Source organism: Mustela nigripes, chromosome 13 (assembly GCF_022355385.1).
Source record: "Mustela nigripes isolate SB6536 chromosome 13, MUSNIG.SB6536, whole genome shotgun sequence".
NCBI lineage: Eukaryota > Metazoa > Chordata > Mammalia > Carnivora > Mustelidae > Mustela > Mustela nigripes.
In genome coordinates, this window is record NC_081569.1 from 18,180,261 (window position 1) to 18,206,095 (window position 25,835).

General features: G+C 40.8%; 1 protein-coding gene across 1 annotated transcript in view; it reads left to right on the forward strand.

Moving 5' to 3' along the window:
* ASB7 (ankyrin repeat and SOCS box containing 7) overlaps positions 1 to 25,835 on the forward strand; it is a 49,271-nt gene that overhangs the window by 17,735 nt on the left and 5,701 nt on the right. Inside the window, exon 5 of the mRNA XM_059371672.1 lies at positions 14,505 to 15,110. Within this exon, the coding sequence (XP_059227655.1) occupies positions 14,505 to 15,110 (606 nt within the window). The remainder of the gene's footprint in view (positions 1 to 14,504; positions 15,111 to 25,835) is intronic.

A 25,835-nucleotide genomic window follows, 5' to 3' on the forward strand; every position in this document is an offset into this window, starting at 1 on the left:
GGAACCCAGTTTCAGTGAGAAAAGGAGTGAGTTTGACGTGGTTAGCTGATACTGTTTATATTTCAGAGCGGGGAAAAAATAAAATTGGGGAGGCTTTCTTTCTTGCTGAAACTTGGCCCGTTTACGTTTCCATGAACTTTAAAAATTCAGCGCTGCAGTCCGAGTGGCCATGTTTCAGGAGCTCAGTAGCTACATGTTAACAGCTACCAGGGTAGACCTCACAGAGGTGAAACATAAGTTTGTGCAGGTAAATTATATTTGGCGGCTTGGCCAGTGTGCCCAGGAGGTGTAGCCGTTCCGTTCTAGACGGCGGCAATGACGTGAATATCACAGCGAAGCAAGTCAGTGAAGTTTTGGTTTCCCAGTGCGTAGAAGAATTCTGTTTACGCTGTACTGGAGACTGTGAAGGGTGCAATAGCGTTGTGTTTAAAAAGTATATACAAACCTTTCTTTTATTTACTTATTTTAGAGAGAGAATGCGTGCCGGCAGGGGAGGGGCAGAGGGAAGAGAGAGAATCTCCAGCAGACTCCCTGCAGAGCACGATCTCAGGACCCTGAGATCATGACCTGAGCCAAAATCAAGAGTCAGACACTTAACTGACTGAGCCACCCAGGCGCTCCTAAAAATATATATATATATATGTATATTAAAATGTGTGTGTGTAGGTGCGCATGCGCGCCTTAATTAGAAAAGACTTCGTCGCTCAATGCTAACCATCACTGGAGCTTTCAGCCAGTCCTAGTCCTTTTGCTGGTGGAGGGTCTTGCCTCTATGTTGATGGCTGCCCACTTATGAGGGTTGTGGTTGTAAAGGCTGGTGTGACTGTGGTGATTTCTGAAAATAAGACAGCTGTGAAGTTCACCACATCGATTGCCTCTTCCTTACACAAACCATTTCTCTGTTTGTGTCTGATAGCATCTTACCAACAGCTTCTTTCGAAATTAGAGTCAATCCTCTCTCACCCTGCAGCTGCCTTATCAACAAAATCTATGTCACATTCTAAGTCCTTGGTTGTCATCTCAGCAGTGTTCACAGCATCTTCCCCAGGAGTAGATCCCATCTCCAGAAACCACTTTCTTTGCTCATCCCTAAGAAGCAACTCTTCATTCATTCATGTTTGGTCATGAGATGGCAGCCGCTCCGTCCCATCTTCAGGCTCCACTTCTAATTCTCGTTCTCTTGCTGTTTCCACCACATCTCTAGTTACTGACTCTGCTGAGGTCTCGAACTCCTGGCAGTCATCCATGAGGGTGGGAATCAACTTGTTCCAAACTCCTGTTCATGTTGATACTTAAACTTTTCCTCTGAATCACAATGCGGAGTGGCAATTAGAAGACTGAATCATTTCTAGGTTTTTAGTTTTCTTTGCTTATGTCCATCAGAGGAATCACTGTGTATGGCAGCTGTAGCTTTACAAAGATATTTCTTAAATAATAAGACCTAAAAATCTTAATTACTTCTTGATCCATCGGCTGGAGAATGGATGTTGTGACAGTAGGCATGAAAACACTATTAACCTCACTGTCCACCTCCATCAGGGCTCTTGGGTGACCAGTTACATTGTCAACAAGCAGTAAAATTTTGAAAGGAATCTCTCTTCCTGAGCAGTCACTGTCAACAGCGGGCTTAAAATACTCTGTAAACCCTGTGGTAAACAGCTGTGCTGTCATCCAGGCTTTGTTGTTCTCTTTATTGAACACAGGCAGAGTGGATTTAGCATGATTCTTAAGGGCCCTAGGACTTTTGAAATGGTGAGTGAGTATTGGCTTCAACTTTAAGTCACCAGCTGCACTAGCCCCTAGCAAGAGTTGGCCTGTCTTTTTCAAGCTTTGAAGCCAGGCGTTGACTTCTCCTCTCTAGCTATGGTAAGTCCTAGATGGCACCTTCTTTCAATAGAAGGCAGTTTTGTTTACGTTGACAATCCGTCATTTAGTGTGTTCCCCTTCATGAATTTTCTGAGCTGGGTCTTCCGGATGACTGGCCACAGCTTCTCCATCAGCACCTCCTACTTCACCTTGTACTTGGATGTTAAGACATGGCCTGTTTCCTTAAACCTCACGAGCCCACGTCTGCTAGCTTTGGACTTTCCTTCTGCAGCTTCCCCATGTCCCTCAGCCTTCACAGAACTGAAGAGAGTGAGTTAGGGCCTGGCTCTGGACTGGGCGTTGGCTTAAGGGAATATTGTGGCTGCTGTGGTCTCTGTCCAGACCTCTGAAATGCTCTCCATATCCGCAGTAAGGCTGTTTTGCCTTTTTACCATTCGTGGGTTCACTGGAGTGGCACTTTACATTTCCTTCAAGATCGTTTCCTTTGCATTCACAGCTTGGCTAACTGTTTGGCACCGGAGGCCTAGTTTTTAGCCCATCTTGGCTTTTGACTCACCTTCCTCACTAAGCTTAATCATTTCTAGCTTTTGATTTAAAGTGAGAGACACATGACTCTTGCTTTCACTTAAAGACTTAGAGGCCATTTAGGGTTATTAATTTGCTTACTATCAATATTGTTAGGTTCAAGGAATCGGGAGGCTTGAGAAGACGGAGAGAGTGGGATAATGGCTGATCATTATTGCTTAAGTTTCACTTCTTATGCAGTTACAGTGTATTGAGCTCCCAAACCATTACAATAGTCACATCAAACATCACTGGGAACAGATCACCAAAACAAATAGAACAATAATGAAAAGGTTTGAAATACCATGAGAGTTACCCACATATGGTACAGAGAGACGCATGAAGTGAACAAATACTGTTGGTGAAATGGTGCCCAAAGACTTGCTCAAGGATGCAGGTTTCCTTCCTTTTGTAAAAAGTGTGATAAAGCACAATATAGTCAAACAAGGTGTACCTGTGCTTTCAGATATCATGCTTCAAAATGAATACTTAGGGTTTTATGATGCCCAGAAATATCAGAGTTTCTGAACGCATATAATATAGTATATCAGTACAAATCCCGATAATCTTTCTGACCAGTTCAGTATGCTGTTATGCCGAGGAGTCTGTATTATAATAGTGGGAATTATAAGAAACCCTCGATTATTACTATTTTCCTCTTCGTTTTCCCATTTAGAATCTTTCTAAAAATTCTAAGATCATGTTGGACATTTTAAGAAAATAACCTTAAGAAACCCTGATCTTAGGTGTGTTTATATATCTTCAGATTCAGTGTTTATGTCACTGACCTGAAGGACAGTCAGTTGAAGCTCTAGAAGTTAAATCTGTAGAACAGATCCCCATAGGAACCTAAGGAAAGCATTTCTGGGCTCCTCTTGATATCGTAGGTAAAATCCTCATGGTGAAACACATGAAATAAGTTGGGGAGATAAGGGATAAATCAAAGAAATCCGTAGCAGTGTGGTAAGAAATTATTTTTAGCTTTTCAAAAATGAAAGATTTTGCAAACGACATCTCAAGTGTGATAAAACAGAAAAGTTAATGGTAGGAATTGATGAAAGTACTTGGAGAAAGCAGTTTAGGAGTATATATTAGATCCTTAGAATTGAGAGATCTTTTCGTCCAGTAAATTTTCTTCTAATTAATTTATTTCAAGAAATCCATCCTAAGTGAGGAGATTTTTTTCTGTCTGAAAATTTCACCCCTCATTTCACAAAATTTTTAAAATTCTCATGACGAAACAGGTTAAGTTATTAGACTATGACTACACTTATATGTAATTTTTTAAAAGGTATAGAAGAAAAGCTGCAAGTCTAACATCAGTGTTGAGAGTAGTTATCATGGAATGCTGGGGTTTTTTTCTTTGTTTTGTTTTGTTTTATTTTTCCCACTGCTGCTTTACTAAATTAACATTTTTTCATTAGTGAAAAAATAGTTTTTAGGTGAAATCCTGTTTGAAGACATTATACTATCTGACCTTCCAACTTTTTATTCTGTGGTGAATTATTAGCAGAGTTTTAGATGATCACCTACATTGCTTTCCTCCATCACTTTTGCCTCTCTTTCCTGTGTTAATACTTACAACACGATGCATAACTATGTTGTAGACCTCCAAGCAATTCTTTTCCTATGTAACTTTGCTAAATGCATTTGGTGCTTCCCAAAACTTTTTCAAGGGTAATCACAGGTATAGTAAACTAGGGTATGATGGTTATATGTGTATTTTCCTGATTTTAGGATTTTCCTTTTAAATGCAAATGGGATACATATAATAGTACATTGTATAAATCCTGGTTCTGATTTTGATCAGGTTGGTATATATTCCAGTCCTTAGAACAACCAGTTTAAAAAAAAAAAAAAAAAGGTAAAGATGTATAACCAAAAAGTCAATAGAGACATTAAAATGAAATGTTAAAAAATGGTCTAATAGTACAAAAAAGGCAGTAAAGGAAAGAAGGGGAACAATAGAGGAAACAAATGGTAAACCTAAACTATAGCAATAATTATATTAAACATTAATGGACAAAACACTCCAGTTGAAAGCTAGAAATTGTCTAAAAGGAGTAGACAAGACTCTCTTAAATGCTGCCTACGAGGGGTTTGCTTTCACTGTAGCGAGACAGATAGGTTGAAAGTAGATAAATGGGTAAAGATATACTTTGCAAATGGTAATTAAGTGAAGGCCAGTGTGGCTATGTTAATAGCATATAAAATCTATTTTAAGACATAAACTGTTAACCAGAACTAAAGAAAGACAGTGACAGAGTGGACAGATTCATCAGGAGGTATGTGGATCATAGATGTGTACATCATAAAAGAGCCCAGTTTGAGGCAAAAATTTGATAATTAAAGGAAAAAGTGAACAGTTTGACAGTCGTAGTTGCAAATTTTTATATCTCTCAGCAATTAATAGAATAACTAGATAAATCAATAACTAGAGAAAATCTGAAAAATAATCAAGCTCATTGACTTAATTGGTATCACCCAGCACCTTCAGAATATACATTTTTTTTCATGTGTGAATACCAGAATGATAGAACACAAGGATAAATGATACACTCACATTGAAGTCTCAGTAAATTTTATGAAACTGTAAGAATTCTGTAAGAATTATAAGAAATAGAAGAATTATAGGAATATGTTCTCTGACTACAGTGGAAGTTTATCAGAATATCTAGGACAGCCTCAGATGTTTGGCAATTAAAAACAATGTTTTGAACTGCATGATAATGAAAATACAATATATCAAAGTTTATAGGATGTATTAGAGTGACGTTTAGAGAGAAATTGATAACTTCAAATGCTTCTGGTAGAAAAGAAGAATGATCTTAAATCAGTTATCTAAATTTCACCATAAGAAACTTGAATAAGAAGAAATTGAACCCAAAGTGGCTGCTCTCATCTGCCCTTCCTTTCCCCCAACAATCTCTGCAGCAGTTATCACGAGAGCCAGCACTCTCCTTGCTGCCAGTGGGCTGACCTGCTTTCAGCACTCAGTGAAAATGCCCTGTGCTTGGAGCATCGTTGAAAATAACAGTGGTGTCAGTTTAGGTGACAAACAATCTGGAAGGGCCAATGACACAGCTCCCTGAGGCTGCGATACTGGTTGGGCCAAGCAACTCAGGACCCTCACATTTAATAGGTGACCTGAAGAAGGAGATAGCCATTTGGGCTTCTTGGGAATTTGGAAGGCTACATGCATGCTTTTTTTTTTTTTTTTTTAAGGTTTTATTTATTTATTTGACAGAGATCACAAGCCGAGAGGCAGCCCAGTGGCGGGGGGATGGGGGTGGGGGCAGGCTTTCTGCCAAGCAGAGAGCCCGATGTGGGGCTCGATCCCAGGACCCTGAGATCATGACCTGAGCCAAAGGCAGAGGTTTTAACCACTGAGCCACCCAGGCGCCCCCACATGCATGCTTAAGAAAGGCCAGAGAGGACCCCGGTTATCTGCTCCTCCCTCGCTGAACCTGACACCAGGGAACGAGAGCAGGGGCACACTCCTAAATTCCCTGATGACTGAATGTCCACCTCAGCCTGTCCACAAACCACGTTGCCCAAGTGCGGGGGCCTTGCTCTAAAAGATGTTTAAGCACAACCTCTGACCAGTCATTGGTCAGAAATAGTTATCTTAACCAAACATAAATTATTCTTAGGAGTGGCCCCTAGAAGCCAGAATTTAATAATATTAACAACTAAGCAGAGACATAAGTGGCTGCATACACTTGAGAACACAGACTTTGTATAATTAGTCTGAGCATTTCATTAAAACAAACAGCAGCAGCATTCCACCCCATCCTCACTTTTAAGATGTTCCTCATTAATCTAGGGTTGCTGCAATATCACCTAAAATCTTCAGTTTTGAGAAAAATTGTGAGACATGCCTAAGAAACAGGAGTGGATAGCTCAGACACGGGAAATATGACCGGCTAATAGAAGGTGTCTGTGAAGGGGCCCACGTGCTTTACTTAGTTAACAGAATTTCAAAGCCACGTGCTTTACTTAGTTAACAGAATTTCAAAGCAGCCATTATGTGTTCAAAGAACTAAGGATAGATACCATGTCCAGAGAATTAAAGGAAAACACAATGACAGTGATTTATCATAGAACCTCGCAATAAAGAGATAGAATTTACATATCTTTGAATGTACATGTCCCTAAGTTTAAATTCTCCAGTTGAAAGTACAATAACCAAAATCAAGAATTCATTACAGCAATTAACAGCAGATTTGAACTGGCAGAAGAAATTGGTGACCTTGGAAATTGATTAAGAAACATATTCGGTCTGAAGAACATATAGAAAAAAGTTAAAAAAAAAAATTGGAGCCCATAGTCCTGTGGGATCAAGAATACTGACATATGCATGAAGCCTAATGAGAGAGCCAGAAAAGAGAGGACAGAAAGAGGCAGAAAAAATATTTAAAGAAATCATGGCCAGAACTTTGATATTTAATGATAAATGCTAAACTGTACATCTGAAAAGTTCAGTGAACTCTGAGTAGGATAAAGTCATCTGTACACAAAATAGTCTAACTGTACACAAAATAGTCTAACTATGGAAAGCCAAAAACAAAGAGAAAATCTTGAAAGCACCCAGAGAAGTAACTCATTATGTGTAAGAATTCCCTGATAAGATTAACAGCTAATTTCACATAAGAAACAGCAGTGGCCAGAAGGCCGCTGGAAGACATAGTCTGACTGTCAAAAACAACCTGTCAATCCAGAAGTTTGTATCTAGCAAAACTGTCCTTTGTGTTTCATAGAAAAAAATAAAGATCACTGGTGAAAGTAATTACTTGGGTATATCTAAAAACAGTGTATTTGTTTTTGTTGCCGTGTAACAAATTACATTGACATATGGCTTAATACAACACACATTTATTACCCTGTACTTTTAAGGTGTTATCCAGAATGTTCTCAACTATAGGCTGGAGGAAAATTTGCTTCCAAGCTTACTCAGGTTATTACCAGGTTAGTTTTCTTGTGCTTGTAGGACTAGGGGCCACAACTTTTTGTGGACCTTTTTCTAGAGATTACCTGCTGCTTCTTGTCCCATGGGCTTTCCCACTAGCAGTCCTTACTTTATCAAGTCAGCAATGAGAGTCACTGTAGCAAGTCTGCCAGCAAGATGGAACCTCATATAACATAGCACAATCACAGTAGTGACAGTTCATTACCTTTGCCAAATTCTGTTGGGTTAGAAGGAAGTCACAGGTCCTGCTTAAAGCTCCAGGGGAGAGGTACACAAAGGCATGGACCTGAAGAGGCAGGGATTATGGGAGAGCCCACCTTAGAATCACGCCCCAGTTTTCATCTCTTTAAGACAACAGCATACAACAAGCATTAGACTGCTGTTAGGGGGCACCTGGGCGGCTCAGTTGGTTAAGCACATGCTTTCAGCTGAGGTGGTGATCCCAGAGTCCTGGGATTGAGCCCCATGTCGGGCTCCCTGCTCAGCGGGGAGTCTGCTTCTCTCTCTGTCCCTCACCTCACTTCTCTCTCTCTCCCTCTCTTTTTTTCTCTCTTAAAAAATAAATAAATAAAATAAAGTCTTAAAAAAAATCCATCTGTATAAATATGTAATATATATGACAGCAGTGGCACAAAGAAGGGGAGAGTAAAGAGGGCTGTATTGGAACAGCGTCCATGTCCTGTTGGAATTAAACCCAAAGTAAGAATAGGAGAGAATAGGATTGAATGATGAGAAATCAGTGGGATTAAAAATGAGCAGATGGGGGCACCTGGGTGGCTCAGTGGGTTAGTCCTCTGCCTTTGGCTTGGGTCATGGTCTCGGGGTCCTGGGATTGAGCCCCACAGCAGGGAGCCTGCTTCTCCTTCTCTCTCTGCCTGCCTCTCTGCCTACTTGTGATTTCTGTCAAATAAATAAATAAAATCTTAAATAAAGGACAAATGATGGAGAAAATTGGTGAAACAAAAAAAAGCAAAAATTGGCTCTTTGAAGAGATCAACGAAATTGATAAATCTCCAGCCAGACTGATGAAGAAGCAAGAGAGAAAACACATAATCAGAACTAAGCATGGGAAAATTGTTTATAGATCCTGCAGACATTGAGAGGGTGATAGGAATATAACAAACACCTTTTTGCCATTTAGAAGAAATGGAACAATTCCTGGAAAGACATAAATTGCCAAAACTGATCCAAGGAGGAATGAAACAATTGAACAGTTCTATATCAAAGAAACTTACTTCATAAATAAAAATTTTCACTAAGAAAACTTCAGGCCCAGCTGCTTTCTCTGTTGTATTATTTTAAAATGTTGAAAGACTAAACAATAACATTACTTCCCAGACTCTTTGAGGAAATACTTCCAAACTGTGGTGCCCTAATACAAGACCAAATAGACATTGAAAGAAATGGAAACTACATACCAGTATCCTTCGTGATGATAGATACAAAAATCCCTGACAAAACACCAGCAAATCTAAGCCATCAGTGTACAAAAAAAGAATATTATATCATGGCCAAGTACTGTTTACCCCCAAGAATGCAGGGTTTAAGATTTGAAACTCAACATGGTAATTTACATTATTAATGGAATAAAAGTACAGATACCAAGTGATCATTTCAATAGGTGCAGAAAAGGCATATGACCCTATAAAATACCCATTCATCATAAAGACTGAGCAATCCAGAAGCAGAAAATAACTTCCAAAACCTAAGGAAAAGCACCTAGGAAAAACTATAATGTGCATCATAGTATATGGTGAACTGCTGAATGCTTTCCCTCTGAGATCAGAAACAAGACAAGAGTGTGCTTTTACCATTTGTATTTAACACTCGTTTAAATAAGAATCCTATGGATTGGAAAGGGAGAAGTGACTCTGTCTTTGTTTGCAGAGAACGTAATTGGGTATGTAGACTAGCATAAGAAATCTACTAAAATGTGAATTTAGCTAGTGAATTTACACAGCTCAGTATGTAATCAAATTTCTCTCTATCAGCAGTTAATAATTGGAAAATGAAATTTTTAAAAAATTCATTATTATAACAACCAAACTTAAAGTATTTAGTAACGTAATGAAAGATGTGCAAGACCTATATACTAAAAAGTACAAAACATTGTCGAGAGAAATTAAAGAAGACCTAAATAAATAGATATTGTTTTTCTCATGTTTGGAAGAATCAATATTACCTCGAGTATTTGGGGATGGTTTCCATTTTTTGAGTCAGTGGAGTTCTAGTCAAAATCTCACAGGCTTGTTTGAAGAAATTGATGAGTTGATTCTAAAATTTATTGGCTAGGGGTGCCTGGGTGGCTCAGTCAGTTAAGCATCTGCCTTTGGCTCGGGTCATGATCCCAGGGTCCTGGGATTGAGCCCCACATCGAGGCTCCCTGCTTGGAGGGAAGCCTACTTCTCCCTCTCCCACTCTTCCTGCTTGTGTTCCCCCCTCTCACTGTGTCTCTCTCTGTCAAATAAATAAAAAATAAAATCCTTAAAAAATGCATAAAAAATATTTATTGAGCAAAACAGTTTTTAAAAAGGTTTGGGGATGTGTACTACCTGCTACTATCGCAACTTCTGTTAACTATAGTAATCAGGATACTCCAGTATGGGTGTATGAATATACTTTTTGGTCAGTAGAACAGAACAGAGTTTAGGAAAAGACCCACCCTTTGTATAGTAAATTGGTTTTTGTCCGTGGCACAAAGATAAATCACTGGGGAAAAAGTGGTCTTTATAACGGATTGCCCTGGGCAACTAAATATCTGTATGGAATAATAAACCTTGATCTGATCTCACTTTACACAGAAGTCAGCTATCAGTAAGTCATTATCCTAAATGTAAGAGTTAAAAATGCAAAACTTTTAGGAGAAGACACAAATTCTAGGTGACACTGTGTTGGGCAAAGATTTTTTTTTTTTGATTATTTTATTTTATTTTATTTTTTTCAGTGTTCTAAGATTCGTTGTTTATCCATCACACCCAGTGCTCCATGCAATATGTGCCCTCCTTAATACCCACCACCAGGTTCATCCAACCCTCCAAGCTTCCTCCCCTCTAAAACCCTCAGTTTGTTTCTCAGAGTCCACAGTCTCTCATGGTTCGTCTCCCTCTCCAATTTCCCCCAACTCCCTTCTCTCCATCTCCCCATGTCCTCCGTGTTATTTCTTATGCTCCACAAATAAGTGAAACCATATGATAATTGACTCTCTCTTCTTGACTTACTTCACTCAGCATAATCTCTTCCAGTCCCGTCCATGTTGCTACAAAAGTTGGGTATTCATCCTTTCTGATGGAGGCATAATACTCCATTGTATATATGGACCATATCTTCCTTACCCATTTGTCCGTTGAAGGGCATCTCGGTTCTTCCCACAGTTTGGCGACTGTGGCCACTGCTGTTATGAACACTGGAGTACAGATGGACCTTCTTTTCACGGCATCTGTATCTTTGGGGTAAATACTCAGTAGTGTAATTGCAGGGTCATAGGGAAGCTCTATTTTTAATTTCTTAAGGAATCTCCACGCTGTTCTCCAAAGTGGCTGCACCAACTTGCATTCCCACCAACAGTGTAAGAGGGTCCCCCTTTCTCCACATCCTCTCCAACACTTGTTTACTGTCTTGTTAATTTTGGCCAGTCTAACTAGTGCAAGGTGGTATCTCAATGTGGTTTCTTAAACGGGATGCAAAAAGCACAAGCCGTAAAAGACAAATCAGTTGACTTCCTCAACATTGAAACATTTTGCTCTTCAAAAAAAAGTAAAATGAAAAAGCAATCAGGATACTAGGAGACAACATTTGCAAACCATAGCTGACAAAGACTTGTATCAGAATATATATGCAATGGAATTGTAAACTCAAAAATGAGAAAAACAATTTAGTAAAAATGAGTAATTTCAACAGACGCTGACAGAAGAAAATATCTGAATAAGCCCAGTGTCACTAGTCATCAAGGTCACATAAATTAAAATCTCAGCAGTTTGCTATTTTATACTCTCTGGAGGAGTAAAATTAAAATTATCGATGATGCCAGTATTAGTGAAGATGTAGAACCATAACTCTCATACAGTATTGCTGAGAGAATTGTGATATTACACAGTGTAATATTACACTTAGAAAAATTGTGGCAATTTCTTGGGAGGTTAAATGTACATTTAACAGGTGGCCCAGTAGTTCTTTCCTAGGTATTTACCCAATGGAAATGAAAAACAACAGACTGGTGTGTGAATGTTCACAGTAACTTCATTCATTATAGCCTCAAACTGGAAATAATGCAATTGCCCATCTGCTGGCAAATCCCTCAGTAAATGTATATCCATATTATACAATACTCTTCAGCAATACAAAGGATAAGCTTTTGATACATACACACCAACAACGTGCATGTATTTCAGAAACGTCATGCTAAGTGAAATCAGTCAAACACAAAAGTCTACATGCTGTATGATTTCACTTATACACCATTCTAGAAGGGCAAGCCTGTGGTGGTTGCCTGGGACCCACAGTCTGTGCAAGGAATTGACTGTAAAGAGCCAGGAAGGAACTTTCTGAGATGATGGGAATATTTTGTGGTGATGGCCACATGGCTGTCTACAGTTTGACAGAGTTCATCAACCTCTACACTCAAAGTGGGTGAATTTTATTGTACCTAAGTAAAGTTGTACCTCAGTAGTTGGGGTAAAAAGTCATATTGGTGGGAGATATTTTTTATTCATATACACTTTAAAAATTTTTCAGTAGACTTAAATGGATTTCTTGAAACTACTAAAGCCTGTTTAAAATAAACTTTTTTAAAAATTTTATCTCTGCATCTGTGATAAAATTTTATTTTATCTCTGCACTTGCAAGAAGGCAGAAGCGTACTAAGGGGACAAAGTAATAAGGTGGCTGGGGCTTCGGTTAGTGTTTAGAGAAAGCTTTTCTGATGAAGGGACAGTTGAGCAGATACAGATGAAGGGAATTCAGTTCAATCAAAGAAGTGTCTTTACATGTGCCTTGCACATCTCTTACTCAATTTTTATCTAGGCATTGTGCAGTTCCTGTTATTAATTACAAATGAGATCTTTTCCTTATCTGTTGCATTAGCTGTAATAATCCTTAAATTAATCTCTGTTCGCATCTTCATTTGTCTTCTGTCTCCTATTAATGCCTTGAGGACAGTAAGTATACAGATTTTATGCATTGTTAATTTCTAGCTCTTTCTTCTCAGCTGTGTTTTCCGCGTGTGCTGTAATGCATTTTCATGGTTTTTACTGAGACTAAGCAGATCCTTGTATCTGTTAATCTTTGTTTTTCCTAGCTCAGTATAGCACCAAAATGCAAGACCTAAAGTGTAAAATCAAAGATGCTGGTACAATTTCATGTAACATAATTTCAATCTTACTGTCCAATGGAGCGAGTATAGGATGCACGTAAGACTGCTGGCACCTTTAAAGACACCCCTAAATGTGGGAGAAATGCAAGAAGGTATTTTTCAATCTGACAGATTAAGAAAGAAACACCTGATTGGTCAGGTATAGATTAGAAATGGAAGTCTTGGCAAGATTCATGGTTTCATTTGAATAGAAGGGGTCTTTTAGATTTCATGCCTGTCTTAGTCTCCATATTTTAAGGGAGGTAGGTGTCCAAGACTTGAGGGCTCAGCATAAGCTGCCAAAATGAAAATATTTGTTACTCAAGTTTGTGCCTTACCAGTAGATGGCAGCAAAATGCTTTGTTTAAACATGCTTGCTTGCTTGCTTGCTTGTTTATTTTAAGGTAGATAAAATACTCTTATTTTCTTTAAATGGTAATGATCACTGGGTAGTGTCAGTTTATACTAAATGATTTTAGAAATTCAACTGATGCAGCTTTCCTAAAAACGTTAACTTTTTATAGGTTTTGTTAGCAACTACTTCTTAATGATATTTTTTATTCTTTTCAGTAGTATTAATATTATATATGTAGTTTTCTGCCTCATATATTTTTCTAAGGGACCCAGCTGTCATCATATAGTTGAGAACTAAGTAACATTTTAGTAAACAACACAGGAGTGTTTTAGTCCTATAACTGTGGAGGCTTTTTGTGTTTGGAAAACACTCACGAATTTCTCTTGAACAAACCAGAAATTAAGGGTGACTTTTATAAGAAGAGAGCATTTTAATACTAGATGGATAGATCTGACCAATTTATTTTCACCTAAGATTACTGGTCCCTAGGATGTGACCTACCTAATAGGAGGGAGCACTTTTTATCCCTTTTTTCCCCACTGCCCAAGAAGGCCAGTGGAATGAGAGCTACACAAACCTGACCCTTGGCTTCAGGGAAGATCCGGGCAGGTGACAAAAGTCTGTTACTCAAGTCACACAGCAGATTGTCAATTGTGGCTTCCCTTTCTTTCTTTCTTTCTCTCTCTCTCTTTCCAGAAATCAGCCCGTTTAGGAGAGCATTTTGGAACTGTTATAGAAAAAAATTCCTACAGGGCTGAGGTTTCTCCCAGTTTTTCACACAAAAAAAGTGCTGCTTAATTCTTAAAAATTCCAAAATTCTTATAAAACTAAGAATCTACAGAATAGCCTTTTATCTTACAAAAAATGATTTATCACGATCACTTAACATATATCTTACATGCTTTGGAATTTCTGCAGACCACAGAAGATTTTTTTTTTTTTTTTTTTTTTACCTAATATACCCTAAAACAACACAGCCTGCCAGACCACAGTACATCCGTCCTTTAGAGCAGCAGATGTTGCTACACATGCTTCTCTTTAAGACCAAGAAGCACAAGAGAAAATAAAGCAGAAAGTTCAAAACCGAAGAGAAACATGAAACAATACAGAAATGAGAGAGCCGAGTAGCCGAAAGCAGTTGGTTAAATTAGGACAGAGAGGGGTTGTGGCAATCTGAACTCTCTCTTTTTGTCTATCTTTTAAATACTCTGTAGGTCATTTTCATTCTGTTAACCCAGGTTTGATGACTTTCTACCAAAATTTATTTTCTGTGAAAACTATGCTTCAATTAAACTGAGAAAGAAGTACTTAACATTCATTATAATCTTCAATCATTTCACATTTTTTTCCTGGGAATGGTCTTGAGTGCTCTGTGCCATGGTGTAGAGTTTATTGTTTTGTCTTCGAGTCCACTAATGTTTTCATTTTGGTTTTCGTCCTAGCCGATCCAACAGTTAAGGACTTGATCGGAGGCTTCACTGCTCTTCACTACGCAGCCATGCACGGCCGGGCCCGGATTGCACGCCTGATGTTAGAATCTGAATACAGGAGCGACATTATTAATGCCAAAAGCAATGATGGCTGGACTCCCCTCCATGTGGCTGCTCACTATGGTAGGGACTCATTTGTCCGACTCCTACTGGAGTTCAAGGCTGAGGTTGACCCGCTCAGCGATAAAGGCACCACTCCCCTTCAGCTCGCCATCATCCGAGAGAGGTCCAGCTGCGTGAAGATCCTCCTGGACCACAATGCCAACATCGACATCCAGAACGGTTTCTTGTTGCGATACGCGGTGATCAAAAGCAATCACTCTTACTGCCGAATGTTCCTTCAGAGAGGAGCAGATACAAACTTGGGTCGCTTAGAAGATGGACAGACTCCTTTACATTTGTCTGCCCTTAGGGATGATGTACTCTGTGCACGGATGTTATATAACTATGGAGCGGACACAAACACAAGGAACTATGAAGGACAGACCCCACTGGCTGTTTCAATAAGTATTTCTGGAAGTAGTCGACCGTGTTTGGATTTCTTACAAGAAGTCACAAGTATGTAATTTAATTATTACTCTCACTGCATTTTTAAGAAATTTTCATCTTAAATTCATGGGTTTACAACTTACTGAGCAGATGCTAATAATTCCTGTCAGCCCTGCTTACTACGAAGTTATTAATAACATGATTCATGCCTCATCCATCGGAAGTAAAAAGAAAGCTCTTTATCACAAGATTTCATGCCCGTTACTGAAAATAATAGGGGTGGATAGGCTGAGAGTGGAAATGTAGGAAGGTACAGAGAGAGGAGAAATTGTTAAATTCAAAGATCTCTGTCAGAACAAGGCAGTTCCTACTAGTCACTCACATAGTCATTCGGGCTTTCATGGACTTCTGATTGAAGAATTAGGACAGCATTGGCCTTTAGGTCCCATAGCTGTGGAAGTGTCCTAGAATTGGTGCTTTATCGTGAAGCTGTTGCCCCATGTTTTAGTGTTGCTTTTCTGGCTTCCCGTGGTGTGACCCAACATGAGACAAACAGCAGTGTTACTGAGGGATCCAAGTAATGCAGGGCTGAGGATGCCAGAAGTTGCTCTTAAGATTTGTCATCAATGGGAGATTTGGTGCCACTGTCCCGGGACCACATGGCTTCCACTCCTGACCAGTTTTGGTGTGGGCACTTCTTCGGAAAGCCTGGGAATATGTGACCCACCTTGCGTGGTGGTGTACGTTTGCCTTGTTTTTCTGGCAGGGATATTGGTCTGTGTGTGGACATAGCCACTCTCTCTCTTCCGCCACGGCTAGTCATGTATGTGTCTCAGAGCTCAGCATCCAACCTGAGGCTCAAGTCGATCAACAAAATGTTTGATTTTGCCCTCTGCTGCACTCTTTCACAAACTCCCTTTTCCTCACCTGGTCTTTCCCTTTGAGTCATTATCATGGAGGAACAGAGACACTGTGGGTACAGTTGTCCTGAGGTACGACTAAGGAGTTCACTTGACCTTGTAAACGATCTGCTCTCCTGCTTGGAACTGAACTTGGGAGTAGAAATCGTATGAACAGGTGAATTGTAATTTGGATTTTATGCGTTTATGAAAAGGAAAAGATGACATTGTTACCACTTTGTGTCTGCAGACCAAAGCCCAAAAAGAAATAACACTCTAAGTTAGATCTATGTTAGATCATAAGAATCTAACATATGCTGTCCAGTTGGCCTGCCTGTGGCAATGGAAATGGCCAGCTCTATCCAGTATGGTAGCTACGAGTTCTAGCCCCGTGTGGCTGTTTTAAACATGTTACGTGTTTAATGCCACTGAGGAACTGAATTCTTTTTGCTTTAAATTTATTTATTTATGTGAGAGAGAGAGTGAGAGAGAGGGGAGAAGGTCAGAGGGAGAAGCAGACTCCCCGCGGATCTGGGAGCCCGATTAGGGACTCGATCACGGGACTCCAGGATCATGACCTAAGCCGAAGGCAGTAGCTTAACAACTGAGGCACCCAGGCGCCTGAAGAACTGAATTCCTAATTTAACTGTATTAATTGGAATTTAGATGGTTGCAAGTGCCCGGTGGCCCCCATGTTCTACAGCGTAGATCTGTTTGCCTTGCGAGCAGTGTTTGGGGCCAACTGGTAGGTGATCCCTTGAAAGTTTCTGAGGCACATGACAGACTGAGATGGGAGATGTCGTGTGTGGTGCTTCTTCGCCAGCTTACTCTGACTCTTCAGATCCAGGCCACATCTAACGAAAAGTTTGCCGTGACATTCCAAGCGCTGGTTCTCTCAGCAGATTTTCTAGCAGTCTTCATCCATAGGCTGGGAGGGGTGTTGGTGCTGTGAGAGAGACTATCACTCTTGAACTTGAGGTTAGGATTCTGTCGCGAAAAAAGCCTGTGAAGCGTCTCTTATTCTTTCTGCATTCTGAATATCTTTTTGTTGTTACTATTGTCTTTGTTCCAACCTCTCACTAGAGACTCCTGGTTAAATTAATGGGACTGCCCCTCTTGTTAAGTATTTTGCTCAGCAGTTAAGGACGTCAACTAGAGCTGGGCTGGCGAAGCTCCGGCCCCAGCTCCACCACCTGTCACCTGTGACCTTGGGCAGCTTATCTAACTGCTCTGGGCCCCAGTGTCCTCAAGGAAGCATTAGGGTAATGATAACTATCCTGTAGGCCTGTTGTGTAGATACAATGAGTTAATGTTTATAATGTGCTTAAAACGGCACCTGGCACATTTTAAGTGCTACATGTGTTTTTTAAAATAAAATAATTAAATGAGAGTGGATGAACAGGAGGGCCCGGCTTGCTACCAGTCGAGTGAACCCTGAAGGTTCTCAGTCTCCCCCAGCTTCCTGTTTTCCAGCTGGTAGACTGTTCCCCTTATCCTTTCCCTGTGCCATAATGCAAACGCCCCTATTCACCGTACGGATGAGGGAGTTACTGAGAACGGAAAATCTTTGAAGAGAGAAATTCCATGAGAAAACTGAACCTCGGGCACCGACGAACTGGAACTTTTAAACTTACTGGGGGCACAAAAGGGATTGTAATGACCTGCATGCCTGGAATTTTGTCCAGAGACAAGGAGCGAAGAACTTCAGTTGGGGGGAAGCCCGCTTCTGAATTCTCAGGCACGAATTATGCCTGTGGCAGGGACGGACCTCCCCCAGCCAACCCCTTCTGCAGGAGAAGGCCTTGGGCCTGAGAAGCTTTGCTGATTGCACTTCTTGTGTCCAAGCGTCTGAAGATCAGAGGAGGTGGAGAACACAGTCCAGGCAGAGTGAAGAGGGCGCAGAACGAGATGGCTCCCTGCTGCAGAGTGCCACTGGGAAGGAGGCCGTTTCCGTTTCGGATTGGCCTGCCTGTTTCCAGAAACAGGTGCCATGTTGTGCTGCCTGCCTCGGAAATCCTTCAGTTGTAAGGCTTATCACCCTTTTTTCTGCACGAGACGGAAACATTCAGAAGGCAAAGTGGGATCCAAGATTTGTGCAAACAGCTGGGTCAAAAGCTGTTGGAGGGGTCGGCGTGTCACCCACTCCTTCCTTTGCCAGGGACCTGCACGTTTGTACTCACTGGGAATCTACCTCTGATGGGCTGCTCTTTCATCAAGGCATTAGAGACGCAAGATTTTACTGTTACCGTCTACTGTCTTCGTCCGTTTTAACAGAGCAATCATCAGTTAAATTGCCTGTCTGATAATCCCGGCATCTGTGTCATGGCTGAGTCTTCTTCGATGCTTGCTTTGTCTCTTCCAATGTGGTTTTCTTCTTGCCGTTTAGCATGTCTTATAATTTTTTATGGAAGCCAGACAGGATGGATCAGGTCATAGGAACGGAGGCAAATAGGCCTTTAAATGTCAGGCCCTGTGTGAACCTGGCCAGGATCTGGGCCGCGTGCCATGTCTGCTGGAGCTGTAGGAGCCGGGAGCTTCAGACCCTCCTGCGTCCTCGGTTTTGTCTCCCCCTCTTGACTCTGGGCTTGTCTCAGCACTCCTCCTCTGAAGTGTCTGCGTCTCGTGGCTCTTTCAGCTCAAGACCACAGCTGTCCCACTGGAGCCCCGTCACTGTCAGCTAAGGGGATGGGGGAGGCCAACAGTCTGGCATCTTCCAATCAAGTCTGTCTTTCGGGGCCTGCGTCCTTGGGCTGTGTGCTTTGGAAGTTTCGCCATTTGCCCGCTCCTCCACCCTCCCCGTGTGGCCTCCCCGCTCACACAGCTCGGTGACCCAGGAAGACTCTGTGCACCCAAATCAGAGAACTGTTCTTTTTCCAGGGGTCATAACTCTGGTAGTCTCCACCCTTCCAGAACAGGCCTTTGTTAGGGAGAAGGTTCTGGGTATAGGTCACATGGTTGTTCTCAACCCTCCTCCCTTGCCAGAACCACGAGCGGGGGTTTTTATTAGCTATTCACTGTGGCAGCCTGGTGGGGTTCCTGAAAGTAAAATAGAGAGAATGTGGGGTGGGGGGGCAGGCGGGGCAGGGGGCTCCCTGAGATGGTGACGCGCACTGTCAGGCCAGTCCACACGCATCCTCAGGTTAACTCGTCACAATTACCGTGGAAGTGCTCCTACCAGTTGATGGCACCTGCAGCTTCTGGTGCAGGTACGCAGCTGTGCGCCAGGACTCTCTGGATCTTTCTCTCCCCTGACGTTGCGGCGGTTTGCGCTGTGACGCCTGTTCCCTGGTGGGTGAGTCCAAGAGAGGTCACTGATTTTGTGTTTGTTCAGCTTTTTGTTCTTACAAGAGCAGGAGTGATGACTTTCCAAGCTCCTTACATGTTCACGAGCTAAAACTGGAAAGCTGTTCATTAGTTTTATTGTTTTTACATGAAAAGTGAAACACAGCCTATCCATCGTCATTTGGGCTGAGTAGTTTTCCGACCCCAACCCCCCTGGAATTCAGGGGCACATCGGTCTCATACACGATCCTGAAGACCTCTCAGCTCTGCCTCCGTGTCAGAGGTGGAGAGAGCAAGCTAGTGCGCTCTTGACCCCATGTCTGACTTGCCTAAAAACCTTGGGCAAGCTGGTTAGTCTCCGGCTCCCCCTGCTGCTCAGTTCCCCCCTCTGAAACATGGGGGAATGAGGCCACAGTCCCCAGGGACTCCCCCCACTTTTTAAAATTCTTGCCAGTAACCACTTAAAAGGGATGATTTCCTGCAACATTGTGATTTTATTTTACAATTTATGTAGAACAGTGGTTTTTACAGTGCGGCCTCTTACAGGGCCCTCAAGACCATCTGAGGGGCCCGTGAGATCAGAACGGTCTTCGTAGCAGTGCTGAGGTATGACTCGCCTCTTTTCACTGCACTGTCATTTGACTTATGGTGTAGGAGCAATGGTGGCTCAAACTTCTGGCTCCTCAGTGTTAATCGAGGCAGTGGCCCCAAAGGGTGCCCCTCGTCCTTGAGTCCTTCACTACCAGGCAGTCCCGCCAAAGAAGATTCCAGTTCCATTTAGAGAGATCTTTGAGAGAGCAGCAAAAGTAATCCCATTAAATCTCATTCCTGAGTACGTGCTTTTTTGATATTCTGTGGATGGAAATTGAAGGTATTCTTACTGCATACCAAAGTGCTGGGACTGAATTGACAAAAAGCACTTCTTTGATTTGTTTGAGCTGAGCCAGCAGCTTTTTTTGTGGAACACCCATTTTTACCTGGAAGAGTGACAGACAGCCAAAGGATAGCTGTTTAGTCTTGGATATCTGGCAGACTTTGTTGTCACGTTAAGGAAAACAGTTGACAGTGTTTATGACAAGTCATAAGCCTTGAGCTTTCAAGTGAAAATTAGAATTTTGAAAAGCTTGTATTTGCTACTGTGACATTGATGGGTTCCCAATATGCAGATTCTTTTGAGATGAGCAGTGATACTAACAAAAGTGATTTTTTGATACTATCATAATGAAATCAGTCAACATTTGGAAGATCTCCATAACCTAAGGAGCCAGTATTTTCCAAAGGACTAATGCATAATTTGACAAAAACATGCATGGACAAAAGATCCATTCAAAGGGCAAAGTAGACCAATGGATTTGCATGTGAAAGAGCACAAGAGGTTCATTGATTTGGTTTCAGATTTCATGTTGCAACTAACCTTTAAAAAAATACCACTTGTCGAGTTTTGGTGAAGTATCAGAGAAGATGATAATCATCTAACAAGGCTATTAAAATATTCTTTCCCGTTCCAACTATGTGAAGGAGGCTGGATTTTCTTGAAGTACTTTAATCACAACATATTCAAACAGAATGCAGGAGCAGATCTGTGAATCCAGCTGTCTTGGAAGGAAGCCAGACCTTAAGAGATAATCTGCAAACATGGAGAACAGAGCTGCTCTTCTTATGAAACCATTTTTTTTTTAGAAAGCAGCCTCTTTTTTTTTTTTAAGATTTTATTTTTTTTTAGTAGTCTCTACACCCAACATGGGGCTTGAACTCACAACCCCAAGATTAAGAGTCGCATGTTCTACTGACTAAGCCAGCCAGACACCCCATATTACTGTTATTTTTAAATGAATCAATGAATATGTTTTAAATTTCCCAACCTTAATCTCTAAGTATGGCAAATACAGATAGAGAAAACCCATATAAACAAAAATTCTTTGAGGTCCTCCAATTTTGAGAGTGCAAAGAGGCCATAAAACTAAAAAATGGAGACCCTAATGCCCGTCTGTACAGCTTCTACATGCACATTTTTTTTAGGACATCTTGTTAGCCTAGAGTTTTCAAATTTGGTGAATTTCTGCTATATTTCTATTTGCAGTTGCTACAGTCTGGATACAATGAAATGCTTTATATTACTACTCCCCTGTGCCAACATATTTACAACTTAGGATCTATAGAGACCAGTGATTCCTGAAGTGTGTCTATAAAATTGTGGTTCTATGAGATGCTCTGAAGGTAAACAGGTTCATTATTCAGATTAATTTGGAAGACTGCTACCCTGGATTCTAGATCTCAGTTTCAGGGAATAGTATATACGAGGTACCAAGAAGTCCTTGAGTAAGTTAACCATTAATTTTTGTTAAGTAAACAACTAGTTGACTTTCACAGGCATTTTTTATTCCTGTGGCAAGCTCTGGTCTAGATTACTCTTAAGGCAGAGAATATGCAATTTGGGTTTGTGTTTACTATCCATAAGGAGGCCAGGTTGTGATCTGTGTTTCTCGTAGATGCTGCTTACAGACTTGAATCAACCAGTCAGTTTGCGTCAGGGGTGTATAAAAGGTCGGACTGGGTTGTATTTCGATTTGTATAGCCTAAGAAATTAAATGGCCCCTATTTCTAAGGAAAAAACATTAGGTAGATGGGAATTGAATTGGGTAAACTATCTGGGGAGACTTAATCTGTCAAGTATTTAAGCTTGTTGCTTTCTAGAACAGCATGACAGGTGTTTAAAAATACTGTTTTATAAACACCACAGTAACCTGAAATGTGTTTTTATTTAAAAATAGTCAAACACACTGTTTTGGTTTCAGGAGTTAAACTTCAAAAAAACCTTTTAAACTCTAAAAAGTAAGAATACGAGTCACAACTTCTTTTTTTGTTTGTTTGTTTTTTGTTTTTTCAATTTTAAGAAGGTAAACTTTAGCTTGTGGCTCTCAGTTAAATCTAGTACAATGACAAGCATGTGAGCAGATGATCACATAAAACAACGCCTGTACCTAGGTGCCCTTATTTCTGTATTTCTTTCAAAAGCTCTTTAATCACTTTTTTGATTTGTTGTTGTTGTTGTTGTTGCTTGGTAGAATTATATATCAAAACAGTGTTACCAAGTGTAACTCTTTGGAGAAGTAATTTGTGTAATATGTTTTACCTGTGGTGATTTTTTGATTGATTTTTTTTCTAATAAATTAGGGATTTGCCAGACATTTGCATTATAGTCTTGTTAGGCCTTTGGGTCCCAAATACTAAAATCCCACTTTTAGAAACAAATAAATAGTACATAGTTCTAAGTCACATTAGACTACACTTTAAGGTCCTTTGATCTAGAAAGCATTGCCTTATTGTGTACTTTTTTCATATTTATATTGCTTTCTGTTTTCAATATAGGCTTCTAGAGATTTGGTATTTGTTAGGAAGCAGTATATGGTTTTGTTTAGTTTTAGTGCAAATGACGGATATAGGTCAAAGCTTATTAGCTTGTGGAAACAAATGGAAGCAATGGACAGATGTCATCAAGGTTGATACTGCATATATCTGGATTCTAGCTAAGAAATAAGGTATTTTACAATATGACTATTTTTACTTTAAGGTGAGCTACAAACTGCCATTGTCCTATAAAGATTTGTTGAACACATTTCATCCTAAGTGTCGGTCAGGGACAAGAGCAAAGGAATAAAACGTGTTTATGGTAGGATTTTTAAATTGGGAAGCCGAAATGAAACAAAGAGGTATTGGGAGACGATTCTAGATGCTGACTTATGATGGAGAGGTGGCTGAAAGGAACAATTCAGATTGTAGACAGCAAAGGAGGCTAAATCATTTGTTGCGTTTCTTTACATCTTCCTCTCTACTTCCAGTCTCTTTCCCCTCTTCCCCAAAGAAGACCCAGAACGTTGTTTTGCTTTCATCTTCTTTCCTCTGGCTCTACAAAAATGTTTTGCCTCTCTCTCTACCTTTACAAACATTTTACCCAAATAAATAGGTTTAGCCTATCATAAATGTGGTGATGGTGGTATCCAAAGGAGGTGGTTTAGGATATTTAATTTTCTAAATTATGCCACTGCCCTGGTTTTGTAATTTATCCTAGACCAGACCCTTCAAAAGCTGATTTCCTATTTTATACCAGCCCAATTATTACTAATGATGGGCTGCTTTACCAAATGGAGAGGCTAATAGGCCTTTGAACTGTTATGCAATCCCATTGTAGTTTGTTAGTGTGAACACCTTGTAGTGTTCCTGCATCCCCCAAAGTGTTTATGATTCCTGAAATTATACTCTTGTGTGAGATATCCCCCCCGGTCTCTCCTGTTACAATCCCTTGGACAAGCTGGTTGTTATTTAACAGGGTAGGAGTAATTTTCTGCGACACCTAGTAAACCTAGTGCACGTGTGTGTTGAGTGCTTTTGGTTTCATTCTCTTTATTCTCTTTCTCTGCCTTTTTTTCTTCTGCCACCCCTTCTCCCCTCACCCCTTCAATCCACAGCATAGTTTATTTTAGGGGTACCTAGGAGGCGCACGGTAAATCTTTTTGAGTGATGCATTGACTAGAAAGTAAGTACATCTTTTTCAGTCATAATTTTCTGTTCCCAAAGTGACATTCCTGAAAATAAAAATAACTCCTCAGTCAGTCATAGAAATAGCAGTGATGGCAATGAGTAGTCCTTATCACTCCTTCCTGTTTAAGCCTGCTGTACGGCCCTCATTCCTACATGGCAAGATAAGTCCACATCTCTGTGCGTGGCACCGTAGCCTAAAGACATCCCTCACTTCATCACCGCACAGGTTTTTGTAGAGTGAAGGTTCTTACATCTCTGCTTGCCCCAAATCATGCAGTGATTTCCATAGTGTCATTCCCAGCGGTTTGCCCTGGACCGTTGCCCCGTAAGATTACCAGTAGATCCTTTACTGTTAAGCTGCCACCTGGTTTTCTTCCTCTCTTAACACCAGGAAGATGGAGACCCCAATTTCCAAGAAGCACCCTCTACTTTTCTGGGAAGGAGAAGCAAATATTACCCTTATAAGTATTGAAAAACCACTATTTTAACATTCATTCCCCAAATACTTACATATAGTCCTACGTGTCTGGGACGATACCATAAACCCTTGAGCAAAATTAACTTTTTTGATGCTTGTAAAGCCTGTGATGGAGGTGGTGGTGTCCTTGGTTCATACGTGAGGAATCTGAGGCAGGAGGCCAAGGGGCTTGCCCAGGACCACATGGATTGTAAATGGTGGGGTGAGGAATCCAACCCAGCCCGTCTTGCTCCAGACTTGATGCTTCTAACCACTAAGATCCCATTAAAGGTCATTTTGCAGACCGGGATTATACATGGTCAAGAACTCTTTGAAAGCTCAGATTCTCCCCAAATGGTAAAAGATTGCCACAACATACCGCTTGAGGAGAAAAATCAATAGCAAATTGAGTAAAACTCTGATGTTTAGACAGAAAGTTCATCTCTCCCTGGGAAAGGCCCCTGTGGAAGTACCTTCTGAGGACAATAGGATTTCTGTAGCTACGTCCCTTGGTTTCCAGGCGCTAGCTTGTCTTTGCCTTCTTGTATTTTATCACAGACAGTGAGGAGAGCCAGTGGTCCCTGTAAGAGTTGGCCTACAGAATCTTCTTAACTAGACCATTAGGGTATTTTTACTACTTTTCTGTGTTACAGCAGGGGACGGTGTTGCCAAACTTTCTGCCACTAATAAACCCCTCCCCCCACTCCTGCAGCTTCTAGTAACTTTTTTTTCAGCTTCTAGTAACATTTCAGAACTCTCTTTTAAGCCCTAACAGACTCCTCAGAGCCCTTCCCCACCAGCTGGTCCTAGTGATAAAGCCACATATTTTAGATTTTTTTTTCTTCTTTTTAATGGTAACACCCTACTTCAGGGTCACAGAATCTCAGTTATCTAATGCTGGAAATTTTTAGTGGCTTAACACAGTAATAGTGGATTATTTTGCTCCTCTGCTCCACATGGTGTCATCTGGACTTTCTCAACTGGGGTCTCTCCACATTCAAGATGGCGCACTCCGATGGCTGGTAGTGGGGTGCTGGCGTTTGGGAGGTCAGCCAGGACTGCTGGGCCGGGACCTCGCGTCCTTCTTCTAGACTGCTCAGACTTCATGGCGTGCTGGTGGCTGTGTTCGCAGAGTTAATGTCCCAAGAGCCAGGCGAAAGCATGTCCCCCTCTATGACTCAGTTGTCACAGTCACATAGCATGAGGCATAGGTGATGTTGTGGTTCTTTTTGGAGAGCACAGCTTGGCGTGAAATAGGATTTTCAGAAGATCCCCCTTATGTAACCCTTTGCCTCAGTCCTTTTTATTTTCCCCTTAGCTAAGCAAATTCCAATCATACAGGTTTTCTACTCTGTTGGATGATATGTTTCCATTTAAGTGTGCTTATATTCTTCTACATGTCAACTTTTTCCTCACCTGTTTGTAGCCTGAATACATTGTGCTTGTTCTTTTCATTAATATTACATTTGGAAAGAACCTGCCATCTATCAGGAAAATCAGATTCTTTCTTCCGAAAAAAAAAAAAAAAGAAGGTTCATATCAAATTCATATTGTGGTTTGCATTTGCAGATCAAATGCGGTAAGCACTTAGCGAAAAATAACAAAATGATAAATTTA